This window comes from Hypomesus transpacificus, chromosome 17 (genome assembly GCF_021917145.1).
Source record: "Hypomesus transpacificus isolate Combined female chromosome 17, fHypTra1, whole genome shotgun sequence".
In the NCBI taxonomy this organism is placed as follows: domain Eukaryota; kingdom Metazoa; phylum Chordata; class Actinopteri; order Osmeriformes; family Osmeridae; genus Hypomesus; species Hypomesus transpacificus.
The window spans coordinates 8996288-9017903 of record NC_061076.1 but is presented as its reverse complement, the minus strand read 5'-3'; the positions used below and the strand labels follow the sequence as shown (position 1 = coordinate 9017903).

The window sequence follows — 21616 nt, the reverse complement described above, 5'->3', positions numbered from 1 at the left end:
TATAACGGTTTCTTCATAGTTAACAAGGTTAACCTGTATATGGCTGCTCTACTGTTTGTCAAAGGGAAAACACAAGTGTCTAAAATGTTAAATGTTGCTATGTACTCCTTCTGTGAGACAACATGTGAAGGGAAAGTACCCAGAACTTCATCCCTTCCCTTCCTCCTCACCCAATTACAACTTTCAACATCTACACCCAGACAGTTGATGAAACCAGACTTTGTAGAACGTTGCTTATTTTTTACACTGTGTGCAGTGTATCTAGTTAAACTCCATGCACTCCAAAGAGTAGGCTTTAATGACCAAATCAATAGGTTTGACCTCTAGTATAGGAATAATCCAATAAGGTAATTATTTACCTTTTTCTTCCCGTTTGAGGTTGAGGAAATTTGGTTTTATGTGAACCGTTGACTCAATTATGTGTATTCCTTGTGTTTAGATGATGAGAAATGGTTTTAAGATGGGATGCACATACTTTCAGCCCATTTTGCTATAAAGCACACTTTAAAAAGAATCTTAAGTACAGATATTTAAGTATTTTCAGTAATTGTTTTTTTTACATTTAATCATGACTTGAAAGACATTAAGCAAAATATAGCACTACAAATTCAAATTTGAAAAGTACATAGTATATTGTTGGTATACTACTTGACAAAGATAAGAAGAATGCAAATACTTTATAGTGATTGTAAAATATGTATGCATATATATAAATGTGTATATACATCCGAATTATGTAGTATTCTTCTGTATCATCAGGTCATACTGTATGTAGTCTGACCACCCAGAAGGACATGTCTGTTTCCTGGCACTTCCTGTACAGTGTGATGTCATGCAACATGATATAATATAATAAAACTCCTGTTTATTCCCAGTAACTCCTTCCCCTGTAATCCATAACCAGGCATGGATTCAGTAAATTGGTTGACCAAAACAATAATCTGTATTTTCCATCTTATGTTTACAGTCATCTAAATTCCTAGTTTAAAATGGTAAATGTGTCACTCCTCATCTTTCTTTCCATTCATTTATTTGCATTATTTTTGAATTGACATACTTCTGGGAGTTTCAGAGACAGTTACCTTAAGTGACTGAAAGCTACTATGGAAAGTCAACCATGGGTGTAGCACTTAAAGGTTAAGTGAGCTGTGGAAAAAACTTTTTTTTTGTCTTCATGCCTCCACAAGTCATTGTGTACAAAGGTTCAGTAGCACACTTTTTTTTGGTCTTTGTGATGGATTCTCCATGCAAATCTCATACGTGTCATGTATGAAACACCTTATGAATTCACATCTTATAATTCATGAATTATTAGATGCTATAATGGACAGTAAATATGGAATTTTTAGCTTAAAGCTAAGATTGTGATAATCAATTTTTACAAATAGTTTTTTTAGTTTACATTACAAAAATAATTTAAACGTATTTTAGACAACAGTATCAGAATAAATTATTAATGAGCCGTAATGTATTATTTTGATGTTGCTTTAGTTTAAAGCTTACTGTATAAACTGCCTCTTGAAAAGCTACATTTACAAACCTGTTTTCTAGATTGTCATGCAGAGAAAAATAGAATGAAAGTGGTCAAAAATTACTTTTGTACTTAAAATAGCGAGACCTAAGCATATGGTGTTTGGAAGTTTATTTCTGTATGACTGTCTGTACAATTTGTGTATTAATTATTCCTGCTTTTAAAACAGCTAAAAAGTGTTAACTGGTTTTATGACCGATGCTAAGCCCTGACTGCAACATGTATTCCTCTAAACTACTCTAAAGATGGGGGTCTGAAAATGTCTTGGAGTTTTGTGGGACTGGACATTCAGCTGGCTCCCACTGTATCATTGAATTGTGGGCCACAGTGTCCCAATGTTATCTGTTTGGTTCGGATGTGGGGCTCCCATGCCTCTAGCTGGCTGTGCTTAGATTCCATTATAACGTATGGTTATTGCACGTATTTAACTGCTCAATAAAACACTAGCAAAGTGTGACCTCTATCTCAACTTTGTTGTTATTTTTTAACGTGTGTGTGTTTGAAAGAGCATGGTTGGGACTAACTTTAATTGCAGATACTTTATCCATCATCTTTGCTTTAACATTAACATACAAGCAGATGCAACTCTCCCACATGTTACACTATCTTTTCTCATACTGTAGTCACATACCCCTTCCTTTCACATTAAAGATGTTGCTTCCATCCCATTTAGATGCTCTCCATAAAAAGCATATCACAAGCTACAGTATGGAGTTTAACAGTCTTTTGTAGTCAGGCTGATTATGACTCCACTCATTCAATTAGATAGTAAGTACTTAATTGGACGTGATGAGTGATTTCCAGGCAGTCTGTGGGATCTTGCTGGGATGTTTCCAGATTGCAATAAGCAGGATATCTATTAGCCATCCCCCTTAGCAACAATACCAGTCCTGCTGACAGCTCTCTATATAGCTGCAGGTCGTTGACCCATTTACCCACCTTTGCAGGCCTTTGTATGCCTCTGCTGTGCTTAGGTGAGATCACATACTACTGCATATTTTAAATGGGGCTGGAACATTCCGTTTTGGTTAATAGCCAGAAATATATTCATTATTCCAATAGAGTTTTGGTCCGTATTTACTTCCTCAGAGTTTAATATATATATATATATATGTGTGTGTGTGTGTATATTTATTAAAATTATCAAAATTGAGCCAACTAATTATCTCTGCATATTAATTGTTCTGGCTAGTGCAACCTGTGTATCGTTTTAACAGTATTATATCCTTCCTCCTCTATTCTGGGAGAAATACATGACGTAATCACTGGAACCAAAGTTGTGATGTCAGATCACCCCACTCGGTTTCTGAACACCGCATTGGTCGATTTCTCTGGTTCTACAGGCGGAGTTACCACTACGGGTCAGACAAACGTGGCTAATAAGTTGCCCACCCCTGCTGAGTTTTGATAGGCTGTTAAGGACAAACCCACGATAAACATATCCACGCTGTAATTTCTCCAATGATACATTTACCTGAAATACCACCTGTTTGTGCCGAAAATGAGAAAGAAACGCATTCCTTGAATAGAATGAAAAGAACGCAGAGAATGTCATATTTGAAATCAACAGTTGTTGGTGTTTTTTTTTTACTCTGTGTAATTATTGTTTTAACAACAGTTCAATTAAATCACAGTATTTAAAGGCAATGAGAAGTTATATATGGATTGTAATGATAAATGGACATCAGAATTTTGTCTGCGATTTGACAGTCAAATACGATGGTAACTGGCTCGGGAGGTAGCATGTAAGAGTCGGCAGGGATTGGTAAACGTAAGTGTCAATCATTTTCTGCGCACTGGGGTTTGCTTGGCTTTCCCCAGCATGTTTGTTGATCATCAATGAGCATTGAGCAGTACTGTTGTTTAGCTTGACAAGTTTGCCTGGAGGACCATGGAGACACAGGAGAGCAGCTAGTTGACAAATCAATAAAAAAAGTTGGAGTACACTTTTCTCTAGTTTGACATCTATTTCGAACCTGGCAATTTAGCTCATGAAGCAGTTCGGCTGTCACCTGAAGTGGATACTGCATGTAGAGTTAATTTTGTAATGGCTGTTGAGCGAACGTTAGAATCTTGACTACGCTGAATAAACGATAAACCTAACGATAGTTAAAATGAATAACTTGTCTTTTGACGATCCGTCACTGGATAACCTGGATCCTACCCTGTCTTTAAATGACCCAAGCGATATTGACACGGCGCTGCTGAACGACATTGATGGTAAGAAAAGTTGGCTAACTTGTTTGTCAAACAAACATCTCATGAAACTGCTGTGTTGACTCGAGACATGTCTCCTGAGTGCAAGGAACATGCATGTTTTTCTAACGTAAGCTTATTTGTCATGTTAAAAGTTGTTGCTTATAAGGCTATTGCCTGCTCAGTTATCTTGCAAGCTCAACTTTGGCAAGCAAATGATAGCTGTATACATTCTCGCTGTTTAAAGCATGAAAGCAGTCTTTCTGCATTGTTTAACGTTAACAGTATTACTATTCCGCAGTCACCAAACTTGGAATTTGAATTTCATTGCTGATTTATTATTCCATCAGCAAAGTGGAACTGTTCCGAGTTCCTTGAGGTCATAACGTTACTGATCGTGCCGTCAATTACACCAGATGGCTTGTTTAAACAAGCAGCTAGGACTACCTTAGGTAATTTGCTCTCAAATAATGAATAGAAACAGAGCGAGATGATAAGTGATGTAGTTTAAATATACTTGATTCAATTTTATATGGGATTCTTCTCAGCCAGTTGCATCAGGTGTGTGAAATCCATTTTGTCACCCAGCCACGCTTTGTCTGCGCCCCGCCCCCTCCACCTCGTTCTAGTGACATAGGTTACTATCGTGCATTCCCTTGGGCAGGTTCATTTCATGAGGCCATACTAGGGCACAGTGCAAAGACAACCTCATTGGGGCATGATGCTTCTTATTAGAAGCTTGCCAAACTGATTGGAAAAAAACAAAACAAAATGTGGTCATTGTTTTATTATGATAATTTTTCTATGATTATGCACTTGCCTGACAAGATTTCTTGGTGTAATTATCTATTATGTAATTATATATCAGTGCTTAACGAAACTGATGCAACAATTATGTATTATTCATATCTTGTACTCTGTATAATATATTAATATAAAATAATGAAAAGGCCCCTCCGACGCTTGTAAACTTGTCGAGACGTATTCAAAGCTGTTGCTAGGATATTGTTATAATATAGTATTGGTGTCTTTGCATAAATCCAGCGCCTGCCATGAATGCCATCCACCCCAACATTTGACCGAAAGTAACCCTGGTTGCTGATGTCCGCTAGTAACCTCTTCTCTCAGCCATAGACAAGCGTTCTCTCTTTTTCCTTCTTGGGGGCTGGTTCGCATAGCAAGTCTCTGAAGCTCTCGCTGATTGGTCGGGAGCGATCACCTCATACAAAACATGGTTTACAAATCCAGGCTGCTGTGAGAAGCTCTGTGCAGACATAACCAAGGTCACGAAGTAGTTTATACTTTACAGTATTATATTCCTTAATTACGTTGTATTTGACTCAGGTCTACCTCCCATTAGTCTACACCAGGGGTCCCCAAACATTTTTCTGTTTGGGCCAGATAATTTTTCCTTTCTTTAATGTGGGCCGGGTCGGTCTGTAACAGAAAATTACAAGGGCCGGAGTGACTACCAGTATTATTGTGGAGATTTTATTATGATTTTAAATGTAATTATTATGCTAGATGAGTTTATTATTTTGTTATGCACGTACATCCGCACATATCAAGGGACATATAGCCTATTAAAAGAGCATTCATTGCTATTGAAATCAAAACATTTACTTACTTATGCATATTAATCAGTGTGAATTGATTATTTATATATATATATATTGATATATTGATATATATATTGATAAAACATCTCAGATTTGTCAAGCTTTTGCTGTCTACACTTTCTGAGACAGCAAAAGCTTGACGAATCTGAAATGTTTTATCAGTAGATTATAAGGTTCCTCACATAACATTACGTCCCATTTTGATATATCATGTAACTAGTAAACAATTTAAAAGTATTGGACACAGGACAGAGTCTAAAAGTTAATGTTTTCTTTTTTCAGAATAAAAAAGAGCTTACACCATTGACAATATTACTTACAAGATCAATTTAACTTAGGTTAGAAATAGGACTGGATAGGACAGGGACAGGGAATATGTGTAACTGGACCACATTTGGTCGTCACTCCTGCATCAGATAGTCGTAACCGCAGTACTGACCCAAGCTTTAGAGCTAGCTGGTCTCATTTGTCCGCTACTCTACACTGTGAGCTATGATGGAGTTACCAATCCCTAGTTTGTTGTCAAGGAGTGGTCCATAATCAAATTTTTCCCAGATGCATCAGGATCCTTCAAACCAGCCAGCATAAATGTGCCATGTTCGTGTGTGTGTGGTGTAAGTGTGTATAATTATTTAAAAGCCATGCTTGGGTGGGGCAGAAAACAACACAGCATGCAGGTGGTTATTCATACTTTGCTCTAGCACACATGAAAGTAATGTAGGCCTAACTGACAAACTGATACCATCACCATACTGTCATTTGTCCATGGGGCTGTTAGAACAGTAGCGTTGACCACTTCTCTATCACTCTTCTTTATAGACATGTTGCAGCTCATCAACAACCAGGACATGGAGTTTGGGAGCCTCTTCGACCCCCCTCAGTTCACAGCCCCTCCGGAACTCCCCGTCCTGTCCCACTCCACCTCCACTCCCTCCCCTCCATCCTCCACCCCTTCCTCCTCGCCCTCGTCCCTCCAGAGCAGCAGCCCCCACCTGGACGCCCTACTAGGGCCTCCCATCACCCGCAGCTCCTCCTCCCCAGACAAGGCTTTCCACCCACCCACCTTCCAGCAGTCTCCCCTGGCCCAGGTAGCCAGCCCCAGGCAGCAGCAGCAGACCTCCCCCTCCCAGGCTCCAGCCAGCCAGGGACCCAGGCAGTCCAAAGCAGATCAGCCTGTGGTCTCTCCACCAACACCGACTCGTCCTCAAGCTGCAGCGTCCCCCCTGGCCTCGGGAGGCCAGAACCCAGCGTTCAGCTCGCTGCCTCAGGGCAGGTTCGCCTCCCCTGCCCCCCAGCAGCAACAACCCCAACCCCTGGCACAGCCTCAACTCCAGACCCAGGCTCAGCCCCAGCAGCAGGCCCGGATTAACTACACCAACCAGAATGGCTTCACAGGTGAGAACATGCTGGATTGGCATTTGTGTGTGTGTGCACGCGCATGCTTTTATTTACAGGTTAGCATGCAGCACGTTTCACCAAGCGTTTGGGCTGTCAGTTACTCAACATCAGCTGACTGCATGTCAAAGTCCTAATACAATACCCTTTGGTCACTACAGGAATGACTGTAAGGCAATTGTGTTGACACACACATAGTTATAGCTGTCTGTACATAGTAGGAGTGGCCCTGCCAGCATTGCTAACCCAGTGACCCCTTACCTACATAGACTTGGTCCAATGATCAAAACCCATCCCAATGATATACCACCTGTTTATTACTCTGATCTCATGGTTTCCCAGGAGTTGAGTTATTTATAAGATGCATTCATGATTACTTGATGATAATATTTGAACCCCCCCCCCCCCCTTCCAGTTGTAAATCAAGGAGGTTCCCCCCCACCGATGACCAGTCTGTCGTCCTCGCCACCCAGCGGTCAGGCAATCACCATCCAAGCTCAGGTGCAGGGTCTAACCTCCACCCCCCCTCTTCTGGCCACATCAACCAGCACCCCAGTCCAGAGCATCGCGCCCCATGTACAACAAGTTCCTGTGAGTGTGTGTGTTTGTCTTGGGTTCATCTGTACATTTTTACAAATGACAAATGATCGAGAACACTGTTGTGTCCTCTCTTGTATTTGGACTTGTTTCAAAACATTTTGCATGTCTGCTTGGATCCTAATCGGGCTCTCATTCCTCCCCCCCCAGGTGCTGCTGCAGCCCCAGTTCATCAAGGCAGAGTCTCTGTTGCTGACCACCCTGAAGCACGAACCCTGCATTGTGACCACCATGGCCTCCCCCTGCATCACCTCCCTGGCCACCACCACCTCCTCTGTCCAGAGCACCTCCCTGCAGGTAGGGGGCGCCCTCTCCGACACCACGCTGCTTAGCGGCGCGTCTTATCTTGAGTTCACATCCACCGTAGAACGAAATAGATTTCTTTACCTGGGAATGATGACAGCGGAGGTTCCCCAAATCTCTCTTCCTTTTTATATCTCGATGAAAGCACGCCCATTTTTGGAATCCCACCCAATCGTAGGTTTTTCACGCCCTTCCATCTCTTTGCTCTCTCGCCCTCTTCAGGCTCTGATGGGCGGCGGCACCATCCTCACCACGATGCCCATTATGGTGGACGGCGAGAAGCTGCCCATCAACCGCATCGCCATCAGCAGCAAGCAGCTGAGCCCGCCCTTCAAGGGGGAGAAACGGACGGCCCACAACGCCATCGAGAAGCGCTACCGCTCCTCCATCAACGACAAGATAATCGAGCTCAAAGACCTCGTGGCTGGGACCGAGGCCAAGGTGAGGCGATGACACACACCGTCCGAAATGAAACCTCATAGGAATGTGTATTATAAAAATAAATAGAAAATCTTGTCTGTATGTGAGAACCGGTGAAGTCTGTTTTGTATTTGTAGTAGGAGGTGTTGTTGTACCGTAGGTGATTTTCCTTTCTTTTATTCTCTGGCAAGTACAGACTATAACTTTATCCAACGTTTTCTATTTGGGGCCTCCTGAAGCTGAATAAGTCGGCAGTCTTGAGGAAAGCCATCGACTACATTCGCTATATTCAGCAGACCAACCAGAAGCTCAAACAGGAGAACATGGCTCTCAAAATGGCCGCCCAAAAGAACAGTGAGTCTTTTTCTCTGTCTCCTTCTTCCACAAGCATTCCTAATGGTCAGGTACACTTCCTGTCAATTCATAACTAAGCTGGAACTCTGTTGCTATTTCACTGCGTTCCTGTCAGGATTTCTGGTAGGAAAAATCTTTTATCAAGTAGTGCACAGTGTCGATGGAGTCAAGAAAGTTTATTCTTGCAGCATGCAGCAATGAAACAAGTCTATGGCGGTCCAGAGTTGTCTGAATCTTTGGAACTAGAAATGTTCTTTTTATCCCAGAGTTCTTGCGCAAGTGGTTTTCATTATATGGAGTGGAAAACTACAGGATCAGTTTGGAACTGGTTCCAACACAATGTGGAGTTTGTTTATCTTTACATGCTGAGTAAAAATCTACATGCTGGGTAAAGATAACGGTCAGCATGTTTAAGTAAGCTTACGGTTACAACTAGGAGGGGTTCCTCTGTCTGCACGCAAGGATATGGAGCACAACAGTATTCTTCTCAACTTGCATAATACACACACAGAAATATTTCCAACCATTTCTGAACATGAATTAAGATGAGGTGGAAATGTCATCTGTGTACATCAAAAAACATTTATTTGACCCGGGTCTCCTCTCCTGTAGAGTCCCTCAAGGACCTGGTTGCCATGGAGGTGGACGGACCACAGACAGACGTGAAGAGTGAGCTGCCCACCCCCCCGGCCTCAGACGTGGGCTCTCCCTCCTCCTTCTCCCACAGTGGCAGCGACTCTGAGCCTGACAGCCCTATGGGGGAGGAAACCAAGGTAACACTGGACCCAGACATCACTAATATGATCACGGCCCAATAGAATAAAGCTGTGTTGAGTAGAAAAGGGTTATGAATCACTCAGCGTCGCATTTCCACCTTGCGTGTTCCCTATGTGCAGGATTCCAATATTTGATCACCTTGGGTCTGAGGTGGTTCCAGGTCTAGCTGCAGTTCTGTAGCTCTAGTCTTTTAATAACCCCTCTCTCTCTCTCTCTCTCTCTCTCTCTCTCTCTCTCTCTCTCTCTCTCTCTCTCTCTCTCTCTCTCTCTCTCTCTCTCTCTCTCTCTCTCTCTCTCTCTCTCTCTCTCTCTCTCTCTCTCTCTCTCTCTCCTCTCGTCTTTCTCTCGTCTTTCTCTCGTCTTTCTCAGCCAGTGGAAAGCGTGGCTGACCGGTGCGCCGGTGGCATGCTCGACCCGCTCCCGCATGGCTCTGTGTGCCTTCACCTTCCTCTTCCTGTCCTTCAACCCACTGGCCGCCATGCTCTGCGGAGCCGCGGAGAGCAGCAGCAGCGCCGCCGCCACCAGCGGCCCAGCGCACCCGGGGACTGGCAGGACCATGCTGGAGGTGGAGAGCGCAGGTAGGAAGGGGACGGAGGAAGAGGAGGAGCAGGGGGGGAGGATGGGATGGGAGGGGTGGGGGCAGAGGGAGAGGGTGGCGGCCGAAGCTGGAGAGGATCTAAAGAAATATAAACAAACAAACAAACCGTCAACCCATGTGTGTGCGCCTGTGTGTGTTTGTGTCCCGATAGCGGAGTCTTGGGGCTGGATGGACTGGATGCTGCCGACTCTGCTGGTGTGGCTGCTTAACGGCGTGCTGGTGTCTGGGGTTCTGATCCGCCTGCTGGTGTACGGAGAGCCAGTCACCAGACCCCACTCTGGCTCCTCAGTGCTGTTCTGGAGGCACCGCAAGCAGGCCGACCTGGACCTGGCCCGGGTAAGACAGGGGTGCACTCAACCCGGTTGAACCCGGGAAATGAATGGTCCATTATTTAAAATGCTTCTGAGAAATAGTCTAGGCCTAAACGTAAACGGGTGTTTTCAGTCTTAACGAACAGATACACACACGCACAGACAGACAGACACACACACACATACACTTTCTTTTTCTTTCTTTTCCCTCCCTCCCTCCCTCCCTCTCTCTCTCTCTCTCTCTCTCTCTCTCTCTCTCTCTCTCTCTCTCTCTCTCTCTCTCTCTCTCTCTCTCTCTCTCTCTGTCTCTGTCTCTGTGTCTCTGTCTCCCTCTCATTCATCCCTGTTAACTCATCCCCGTTCCCTCTCGTCCCCCCAGGGGGACTTTGCCCAGGCGGGTCAGAACCTTTGGACGTGTCTGAAGGCGCTGGGCCGGCCCCTGCCCACCTCCCAGCTGGACCTGTCGTGCGCCGCCCTCTGGGCCCTCCTCCGCCTCTGCCTGCAGCGCCTGTGGGTGGGCCGCTGGCTGGCCGGCCGCGCCGGGGGGCTCCGCGCCGACCGCCCCTTGCAGGAAGATGCGTCCAAGAGCAGCCGCGACGCGGCGCTGGTCTACCACCGCCTACACCAGCTCCACATGACCGGTGAGGACAGGGACGGAGATGAGAGGGACCCGGTTCCTATTCTTGTGTGGATCACGTGGTAGATGAAGGTGGCCTGCTTCCATTTTTAACTATGGCCTCCAGACATGAATACTTAATCCATATGATGTAATGTGTTTTATTTTTTTAAACGTTAAGTTGGTGGTTATCCACTTGTTTTTAAATCCAGTATTTGGATAGATCATTTGTGTCGGCAGAGTGTGTAACGTGTGTGTGTGTGTGCGTGTAGGTAAACTTGGCGGCAGCCACCTGTCTGCGGTCCACATGGCGCTGAGTGCGGTGAACCTGGCTGAGTGCTCGGGCCCCTGCCTGGCTGTGTCCACCCTGGCCGAGGTGTACGTCTCGGCCGCCCTCAGGGTCAAGGCCAGCCTGCCCCGCCTCCTGCACTTCACCTCGGTGAGAGCCTGGGGGTGCTCTCGGGGGGCTCTCTCTCTGTCTCTCTCTCTCTCTGTCTCTCTCTCTCTGTCTCTCACTCTCTGTCTCTCTCTCTCTCTCTCTCTGTCTCTCTCCCGTGCCTCTCCCTGTCTCTCTCCCGTGCCTCTCCCTGTCTCTCTCCCTGTCTCTCTCCCTGTCTCTCTCCACGTGTCTCTCCCTGTCTCTCTTCCTGTGTCTCTCCCTGTGTCTCTCCCTGTCTCTCCCTGTGTCTCTCCCTTTCTCTCTCCCTGTCTTTCTCCCTGGGTCTCTCCCTGTCTCTCTCTAGATCTCTCTCTGGCAAGGGCGTAGGTTTGGTCTCAGCTTTGGTAGGGACACTGAACACTGAAGGCCAAAAATATATATATCTATATGTAGGTAACTGGTTCAGGTTTTATGGAGCTGTACTAGGCCTACATCATCTGTACTGGACTTCTAAGCAATTAAATAATGATTTATATTTATACCTTTTACTACATACAAGTATAAGTGTGAATGATAACATTCATGGGTAACATTGTCTAAACATCCCTTAAAAAACAGCAATTTAATGCAATCTTTACCAAAGTGGACAATTCAACTTCTCACCTGAACCCCTGATGCCGATTCATCACCAACCTGCTCTACATCTGTATCTTCAGGGTGCCGTTTTTCATGCACAGTAATTCCTCAATTTAATACAGACGCTAACCATGCTTAGTTGACTGCTGACATTGGTCGAGATTTTAGGGGTATTACTGTCCAAGGGATCGTATAGGCCTACTTATTACCAGTTAATATCACTTTTGAGTTGCTAGCCTGCTGGTACTAGGCTAAACTAGCACGGTCCCATTATGTGGGTAGGTTAGCTTTATCCTTCTGGCTTCAACAAGACAAGCCGCTGCTAACACACTGGTCGAAAGATGGCACACGCTAGGGATAGATTTAATTCAAGCAAAAGTTACATGCTCTACTACTCTAACAACTTTCAAAACATGTTTCCATTGTAGAATGGGTTGCGATGTAAGCAGGTTTGCACTGTGTGGGTAGTTTTCCTACTAGCTAACTAACAACGACCTTGCTAGCTACTTACTCTCTGGGTGGTGAAAGAACTTCTGATAGGCTACATCTCTTATTTTTGGGTGAAATTTTCCTATCTACAAAGCACAAAAGGGTCCAAAATATGAATGCTGAGACCAAACCAAATACTAATATGAGGCTTTATTATTTCCTGGCGTATTTAGTAGTTTACCGTGTCAGACTACTGACAGCTCTCTTTCTGCAAGTCAAGATTCACGGAGTGTTTCTGACTCTGCCACTTCAGTCAATTAAATGACATATCTTGTCTCGCAGGCTCTAGGGCGCATTGGTTACCTTTTTTTCACTTTTCTGGGCAACAGACAATAATAGGAAATGCGTTTTGCAAATATATTGTGCAAAATATTTTTGCGGAATCGATCCAACCCGGGACTCCACCCGGGCATGGGAGGAGTTCGGCGAGGCCATGGAGAATGACTTCCGAACGGCTTCAAAAAGGTTCTGGACCACCATCCGGCGGCTCAGGAGGGGGAAGCAGTGCTCTGTCAACACTGTATACGGTGGGGATGGTGCGCTGCTGACCTCGACGGGGGACGTCCTGGATCGGTGGAAGGAATACTTCGAAGACCTCCTTAATTCCACCAACACGCTTTCCGACGTGGAGGCAGAGTCTGGGGACATCGGGGGGGGCCCTTCTATCTCTGGGGCTGAGGTCGCCGAGGTGGTTGAAAAGCTCCGCGGTGGCAGGGCCCCTGGGGTGGATGAGGTCCGCCCGGAGTTCCTTAAGGCTCTGGATGTTGTAGGGCTGTCTTGGTTGACACGACTCTGCAACATCGCGTGGACATCGGGGACAGTGCCTCTGGACTGGCAGACCGGGGTGGTGGTTCCCCTCTTTAAAAAGGGGGACCGGAGGGTGTGCTCCAACTTTAGGGGGATCACACTCCTCAGCCTCCCTGGGAAAGTCTATTCAGGGGTCCTGGAGAGGAGGGTCCGTCGGATTGTCGAACCTCGGATTCAGGAGGAGCAATGTGGTTTTCGTCCTGGCCGTGGAACAGTGGACCAGCTTTATACCCTCCGCGGAGTCCTGGAGGGTACATGGGAGTTCGCCCAACCAGTCTACACATGTTTTGTGGATTTGGAAAAGGCGTTCGACCGTGTCCCTCGGGGGCTCATGTGGGGGGTGCTCCGAGAGTACGGGGTACCGGATTTCCTGATCGGGGCTGTCCGGTCCCTGTACGACCGGTGCCAGAGTTTGGTCCGCATTGCCGGTAGTAAGTCGAACTTGTTTCCGGTGAGGGTTGGACTCCGCCAGGGCTGCCCTATGTCACCGATTCTGTTCATTACCTATATGGACAGAATTTCTAGGCGCAGCCAGGGTGTTGAGGGGGTCCGGTTTGGTGACCTCAGGATCGGGTCGCTGCTTTTTGCGGATGATGTGGTCCTGTTGGCTTCATCGGGCCGTGACCTTCAGCTCTCACTGGAGCGGTTCGCAACCGAATGTGAAGCGGCTGGGATGCGAATCAGCACCTCCAAATCTGAGGCCATGGTAATCGACCGGAAAAGGGTGGAGTGCCATCTCCGGGTCGGGGAGGAGATCCTGAACCAAGCGGAGGAGTTCAAGTATCTCGGGGTCTTGTTCACGAGTGAGGGAAGAATGGAGCGCGAGGTCGACAGGCGGATCGGTGCGGCGTCCGCAGTGATGCGGGCTCTGCATCGGTCCGTCGTGGTGAAGAAGGAGCTGAGTCGAAAGGCGAAGCTCTCTATTTACCAGTCGATCTACGTTCCTACCCTCACCTATGGTCACGAACTATGGGTAGTGACCGAAAGAACGAGATCGCGAATACAAGCGGCCGAAATGAGCTTTCTCCGTAGGGTGTCCGGGCTCTCCCTTAGAGATAGGGTGAGAAGCTCGGTCATCCGGGAGGGGCTCAGAGTAGAACCGCTGCTCCTCCGCGTCGAGAGGAGCCAGCTGAGGTGGCTCGGGCATCTGATTAGGATGCCTCCTGGACGCCTCCCTGGTGAGGTGTTCCGGGCACGTCCCACTGGGAAGAGGCCCCGGGGAAGACCCAGGACACGCTGGAGGGACTATGTCTCTCAGCTGGCCTGGGAACGCCTTGGGGTCCCCCAGGAAGAGCTGGCGGAAGTGGCCGGGGGGAGGGAAGTCTGGGCCTCCCTGCTTAGGTCGCTGCCCCCCGCGACCCGATCCCCGGACAAGCGGCAGATGACGACGACGACGATCCAAATTGCATTACAAAGGAGTTCACCAAAATATTGGTGGGGACAATTTTGTCATTTTCAAATGTTGGTGGGGACAAGTACCTAGCGTCCCCCCCTAAATCTACGCCCATGCTCTCTGTCTCTCTCCCTTATCTGTCTCCCTTATCTCGCTCCCTTATCTCTCTCCCTTATCTCTCTCCACGTATCACTGTATGACCACACGTCTGACCCTTTGCACTGCTTAACTCTTCGCCGAGCATAGCTCGACACCCCTCTCCCTGTTAGTGTGTCAAGAGTGTGTGGTGTGTGTTTAGAGCGTGCGTTAACAGTGTGTGTGTGTCCCAGCGTGTGTTCCTGAGCAGCGCGCGGCAGGCCTGCCTGTCGTCCAGCGGCAGTGTGCCCCCGGCTATGCAGTGGCTGCTCCACCCCCTGGGCCACCGCTTCTTCGTGGACGGGGACTGGGCAGTGCGCAGCACCCCCAAGGAGAGCATCTACAGCCAGGCCGGGAACACCGGTCAGTGGTGCTGTACACACACATACACACACACACATGTGTATGTGAATATATATATATATATATCTTATATACTTCTTCTCAGGTAATTGCTCTGATTTGTAAGACTTGTTTAATGTGTGGGACTCTGAAATTAGAAAATCGATTGCGTGTTAGTATTTCATAGGGTCCAAATGAAACTGTATATTGACAGTGTACACACACACACAGGCTCTCACTGAGCGGTGTCTTGTCTCTGTGTAGTGGACCCCTTGGCCCAGGTGACCCAGGCCTTCAGAGAGCACCTGCTGGAGAAGGCTCTGTACTGCGTGGCCCAGCCCAGAGGGGAGAAGACCCCCAGCGATGGGGAGGGGTGAGCCTTGCACACACACACACGCACACATGGACACACACACACACGCTCACACACCTCAAGAGCGAAGGATCACCCGCTGGTTTGTGTGGCTTCCTCAGTGAGTATGCCGATGCCCTCGAGTACCTCCAGCTGCTGACCAGCGCGTCCGACGCTGCGGGCGCCACCACCCAGTCCTTCGCCATCGGATCCAACATGGCCACCGTCACCGGTAGGACCCCCTCCCGCCCGCCCGCCCTCCCTCCCTCCACCCCCCCCCCCATCCAAACTCATGTCACGTAGCAAGATGGGCGGAGGCAGTTCTGTCGCCTATCCCGCTCGGTCACATGATCACAGATCGGGTGCACCCGGGGAACGAGAGGGAGAGGAGACGTGTCCACACTTTCCTCTTCTGTCTTCCTCTCTTCTCCTCGCTCCTCTCCCCTCATCTCTTCGCTCCCCTCACGCCCCCTCCCCTCTCCTTGTAGAGGCGTTCAGGGCTCTCAGAGGTGTCCTCCAGTCAGCTTCATCTGTCTCCACTCTGTCTGGGGTCTCCTTGAGGAAAGGGGTGAGGCAGCAGAGAGGTTAGAAAGGGAGACTTTTCCATTTCTTTTTTTCTTTCCTCTTGGCAGGGCTATAGATTTCTCAGCATGCAGGTGCGTGTGCGTGTGCATGCGGGTCAGCCGCCAATGTTAAATGAAGGAGCTGTGTGCTCTTGAGGGAGTCGGCGAGGCAGCCGTGTCGGCGTGTCCTGACCACGCCAGATTGATTGAGGTCAGAGTCAGGAGGGCAGCGGTGGAGCTCGGCTCGTCTGCGTGTCTCTCTGCAGGAGGGCGGGTGGGGGTTTTTGGTCTTGGGAGGCTGCACGTCACCCGTTCACAGGCGTAGGTGCGCAGGATCAGGTGGCTGAGCGGTTAGGGAGTCAGAGTATTAATCAGAAGGTTGTCGGTTCGATTCCCGGCCGTGCAAAATGACGTTGTGTCCTTGGGCAAGGCACTTCACCCTACTTGCCTCGGGGGGGAATGACCCTGTACTTCCTGTAAGTCGCTCCGGATAAGAGGGTCTGCTAAAATGACTAAATGTGAATGGCGTGTGCTTGATGTTTGTGTGTCCGCCTGACCCCCCTCGCCTGTGACCTCCAGGCTGCGATCCCCATTCCAAGTGGTGGTCTTCGGTCGCCGTGGTGATCATCAACTGGCTCCAAGGAGACGACGCGGCCGCAGAGCGGCTGTACCCCGCCGTGGAGCACCTGCCTCGCAGCCTGCAGGCCGCCGAGTGAGTGCCACACATACACACACACAGGAAGACGCATGCATGGAACCATACCCAAACGCATGTAAACAGGCAGAAAACACAAGCCTCAAACGCGCGCTGCCAAGAGACGGCGTCGGCAGAGCGCCTGCTGTCGCTCCCCCCGCGGGGACATCCTCCTGCCAGCGCTCTCTTATCTCCCCGTCTCTCGCTTCCCTTTTTTTCGATCGCATTTCCTTTGTCGAACACCCCGACAAACACGCGTGACTTGTGTTGTTTGTCGTGTTGCGCTCTCTCTCTCTCTCTCTCTCTCTCTCTCTCTCTCTCTCTCTCTCTCTCTCTCTCTCTCTCTCTCTCTCTCTCTCTCTCTCTCTCCCTGTAGCTCTCTCTCTCTGTCTTTTATAAATATATATATATATATATACTGTATATACACACAAACTTTCCGTTTTTTCTTTTTTTTTTTAGGTGGTTCCAGGTCTAGCTGCAGTTCTGTAGCTTTAGTCTTTTAATAACCCCTCTGACTACTGTCCCCTCTCTCCCTCTCCCTCTCTCTCTCTCTCTCTCTCATATATCTCATATATATACATATATACTGTATATACACACAAACCTTCCGATTTTTCTCATCGTGGCATCCATCTCTCCCTCTGCCCAGGAGCCCCCTGCCCAAGGCGTGTCTGAACACGTTCCGGGCAGTGCGCTCCCTGCTGGCGCGGCCGCTGAACGGTCCGCTGAGCCTGAGTCACGGCGAGAGGGCCAGCGCGCTGCTGAGGGACAGCCTCAACCTGGGTCCGCACTGCCACAGCAGCAGCATCGACAAGGTACGCACGCACACAGTTCCAACCCTCCCACCCCCAACTACACACACACACACACACACAGTATTAACTCCCCCCAAACGACACACAAGCACACACAGCATTAACCCCCCCCCCCCCCCCAACACACACGCACACAGTATCAACCACCCCCAACTACCCTGACATACACATCCGCAGTAACACCCCCCCCCCCCCCTTCCCCTCCACACACACACAGTCACACCAGCAATACAGACAATCACTGCAGCCCTCCCACCACACACACACCCAACCCGATGTCTGCCCTCGAGCAGCACATCTGCTGTCGCAGCGTGTCGTACCCTGGGGGGGGGGGGGGTGCGTGCACACGTGTGTGTGCGCGTGCGATAAAGGAGGCTAGAGAGTGTGTCTACAAAGGGCAGAGCTGCGGTGCATTGTAGTTGCATTGCATGTGTGTCTCAGCCGAGTGCAATGTTCCTGCAGTGCAACACAGAGCTGAGCCCACTGCCGCCAGACGGACACCACAGGACGCGCACACGCGCTCCGCCATTTTGAACAGCTTTGTCAACAACATACACTTGTGTGTGTGTGTGTGGGTGCTCTTTTAGTGTAGCCGTCCGTCCGTCCCCGTCCCCCATCCCTACACACACACACACACACTCCCTAACCCCTTCCCCTCATCTCCTGTCATTCTGCCCCAGGTGGTGCAGCTGCTGCTGTGTGACCTGCTGCTGGTGACGAGGACCAACGTGTGGCGTCTGCAGCAGGCCCCGGGACAAGCCCAGGGACAGGGACAGGCCCAGGCCCAGGGACAGGGCTCCTCTCCTGGGTCGCTGCTGCAGGCCTCCCCCCCCGAGCTCCATGGCTTCCAGCAGGACCTCAGCTCCCTCCGCAAGCTGGCCCAGAGCTTCAGGCCTGCCATGCGCAGGGTGAGAGGGGGATAAACACGCACACACACACACACAGATATGTTTGGAAATGGTTGTTATACTGCTAATTGTTCAGCTTGAGCCGTCAGCTCTCCGCCCAGCAAGGATTGGGATGGGTGCGCACACACACACCTAACACACACACACACACACACACAGAGGTGTTTAGCTGTTTTCCTCTGAGGGCTTCAAAGTTAAAGCCTGTATGACTCATCATATCCTCCGCCTCCTTTTGTCCTCCCCTGTTCTCTCCCTCCCTCTCTCCCTCCCTGTCTACTTTCCTCCCCCTCCCTCCATCTCTCCCTCTCTCCCTCCATCTCTCCCTCTTTCCCTCCCTCCCTCCCTCCCTCCCTCTCTATCTGTATTCCTCCCCCACCCTCCATATCACCCCCCATCTCTCTCTCCCCCTCCCTCCATATATCTCTCCCCCCTCCTCTCTCTCTCCCTCCCCGTCTACATCCCTCCCTCCCTCCCTGCAGTTGTTCCTACATGAGGCCACTGCCAGGCTGATGGCAGGAGCCAGTCCTACTCGTACTCACCAGCTGCTGGACCGCTCCCTCCGACGCAGAGCAACCCCCGGAGCAAAGACAGGTACAATGCGTGTGTCTGTGTGTCTGTGTGTCTGTGTGTGTGTGTGTGTGTGAGGGCCTTCTGGACTGCTCTGTGTTTTGGACAGAACTGAAATCAGCCTTTCGCTCATCCTCACCCACCTCCCTAATTAACGCGCGTGTGTGTGCGTGTGTTACAGAGGAGTGTGAGATGAGGCCAGGCCAGCGCGAGCAGGCGGAGGCGGTGATGTTGGCGTGCCGCTACCTGCCCCCCTCCTTCCTGTCGGCGCCGGGGCAGCGCGTGGGCATGCTGGCGGACGCGGCGCGCACGCTGGAGAAGCTGGGAGACAAGCGCACACTGCACGACTGTCAGCAGATGATCATCAAGCTGGGCAGCGGCACCACCGTCACCTCCACCTAGAGCAGACACACGGACACACTCACAGACACTCTTTCTCACTCAGTCAGACTCACTCACACACACGCAATCACTCACACACACACACTCTCACACGGACGTACAGTTATTCCCACACACACATTTTTTTACCGACACACACACACGCTTATTTCCTGACACACGCGCGCTCTCGGACATGTTTACTGACACACACACGCACTCTCACACGTATATTTACTGACACATGCACACACACACTCACTCTCACACATTTTTGACTGACGCACACATAAAAGTGGTGGTTTCTGGCACTGTGGCAGGTAGACCAGACTGGCAGACTGTACAGAACCGAGTCATATCAAACAGATTACACAGACACACTGTCGTGACACACTGTCATCCCCTCCCCTCCCCCCCCCCCCCCCCATCCTTCCCTCAACATCAGCAAACTCTATCTTCACCCCAAGTAAAGGGTTGGCGCTTGCATCATCACTATGATTTAAAAAGTTTCACTATTCAGTATACTCAAAATGCAGGTTGACATTTTCCTCGCTTTTTTGTTTTTACTTTTGAACCCCGTTATTTGACATGCACTGTAGGGACTGAGTGTGTCCACAGGGTGGTGCTATTCTGCGACCACCCTGCTGGAAATGTGCAACGGCCAGAGAGCTTTTGAGCGTTGGAACAACAGAGCATTTTAACCTGCATTGATACACTAGTCCTGATCGCCTTTGGTCAGGATGCACCTTAATAAGAGTTTCGATTGGTGGGTTTTGATGGAGCCGTTTGTCTGACTGGCTGGGATATATCTGTGTGTTGGAGGATCCCAATTGGACAGACTGGGGGGCTTCTTGGAGGGACGTGTGGCCTTTCTGACTTCTCACATAGAACCGTATTACAGAGCGTATCCAGATGTCTACCATGTAGAATAGCGGATTGGATCACTGTGTAATTTACAGATCTATGTACCATGGTCTCAAAGGTTTGAAACCAACAGAATATACGTCTTTTAATCTGCACTAGCCCATTAAGGCTGAAGATGACTTCAATGATTATGGCTTTATGCATTTATTTTCATTCAGTTCAATTTTCATTTTGCTGTGTATATATTTGAACGTGTATTTATAGTCTGTGCAATGGATTTGAGTGATCAGTGTTTTATCCATTGGCAGCGTGGTCTTAAGGCCCTCCCCCTCGTGTAGCATTGGACAAGGCTACAAAGGCTCCAATTTCAAAGATTATGTTGACAGTTGCCATGGGGATGAGCTTTAAGTGTCAAAATGCGAGGGGGTTGGGGGCGGGCAGTGTCAAAATATCAAGGTGGAGTTGGTAGTCTGACTGCATTGACCATTTGCACTATTGCGCAAGGTGTGTGTGGTACAATCGTATCCAAAAGACAAGTGGGCGGTTAGCGTGTCCCTGGGCGACAGGGGTATCCAGGGGTTTGAGGTATCCAGGAACCTAGACACAGTGTTCACCCTTTATACCAGTAACAGAACTCAGAATATCATGCAGGGTCTAAATCATTTGATTATGATCACCAACAACAAATCCCCCCCCCCCCCCCCCCCCCCCCCCCCCCCCCAAAGAGAGGGGTGATTGGTACTTTTTCTGTCACCCTCTGTTCAAAAAGATGTTCTTTTGACCCCAGTTGTTTCGAGATCACGGAACAGTACAAAACTCAATGTTTTAGCATCTGTTTTTGTACGTCTTTTTTTTCCCGACTTCCTAACAGGAGTTTGTGACATGTCGTCTGTGAAAGTCTTAGGAAGCACTAGGATGATTACCTGCGTGTGTCTCTAGCCTGTGTGTGTAATTATAGAGGCAAAACAGAACCAACAATATATTCAAATGTCAAATTGTTGTTTTTGTTTCATAACTAACAACTCTATCTCTGTCTCTTCTCTCATTGGTTTATTCCTGAAAATGTAAATAAAGGAGCATTTTGTAACAAAGACATCAATATCTGGAGCTGGTTCTTTGGATGGGTGGTGGCCAAGTGCTATTTGAATGAAAGTGTTTGTCATTACTGTGACGTCCCAGTGCGGTCATACTGAGATCTCCTTTCCACAGGTCCCTCCCCCCAGATCACACCAGAACAGAACTGCACTGGTTCCAAACTGCTGTGTGTATTGACCTATCGAGTTCTCTCAGGTCTACAGCGACTAAGGACGGCCCAAAAATATGCTAACATTGCATTTAAAGTGTTTCCTTATAAATGACCCGTTGATCGGTCAACTAACCCTAACCCAACACCACGTCTTGCCACCCCATTCGCCCAATGCTAAAATATACATTATAGGATATTTCATTCAACAATATTAATATTATTGCCATTATTTGAACTACAATGTTATAATTCATGGTGGCATCGGGCCACACCATCCCTAGGGCCTGCCAACCCAGGTGAAAATATCTAGATGAGTCGAGAGTTT

General features: G+C 48.6%; 1 protein-coding gene across 1 annotated transcript; it reads left to right on the top strand.

The window, feature by feature from the left end:
- The first annotated feature begins 3287 nt into the window (after positions 1-3287).
- On the top strand, positions 3288-21140 carry srebf1 (sterol regulatory element binding transcription factor 1). Its single transcript, XM_047037661.1, is given in 20 exon segments — positions 3288-3751; positions 6166-6741; positions 7157-7332; positions 7489-7635; positions 7864-8082; positions 8301-8415; positions 9028-9188; positions 9562-9606; positions 9608-9770; positions 9942-10126; positions 10481-10742; positions 10990-11156; positions 14751-14919; positions 15163-15271; positions 15373-15482; positions 16393-16525; positions 17160-17325; positions 18006-18233; positions 18713-18824; positions 18982-21140. Coding segments are annotated over 20 exon segments (3570 nt in total). The 5' UTR covers positions 3288-3645; the 3' UTR covers positions 19203-21140.
- Positions 21141-21616: the final 476 nt, after the last annotated feature.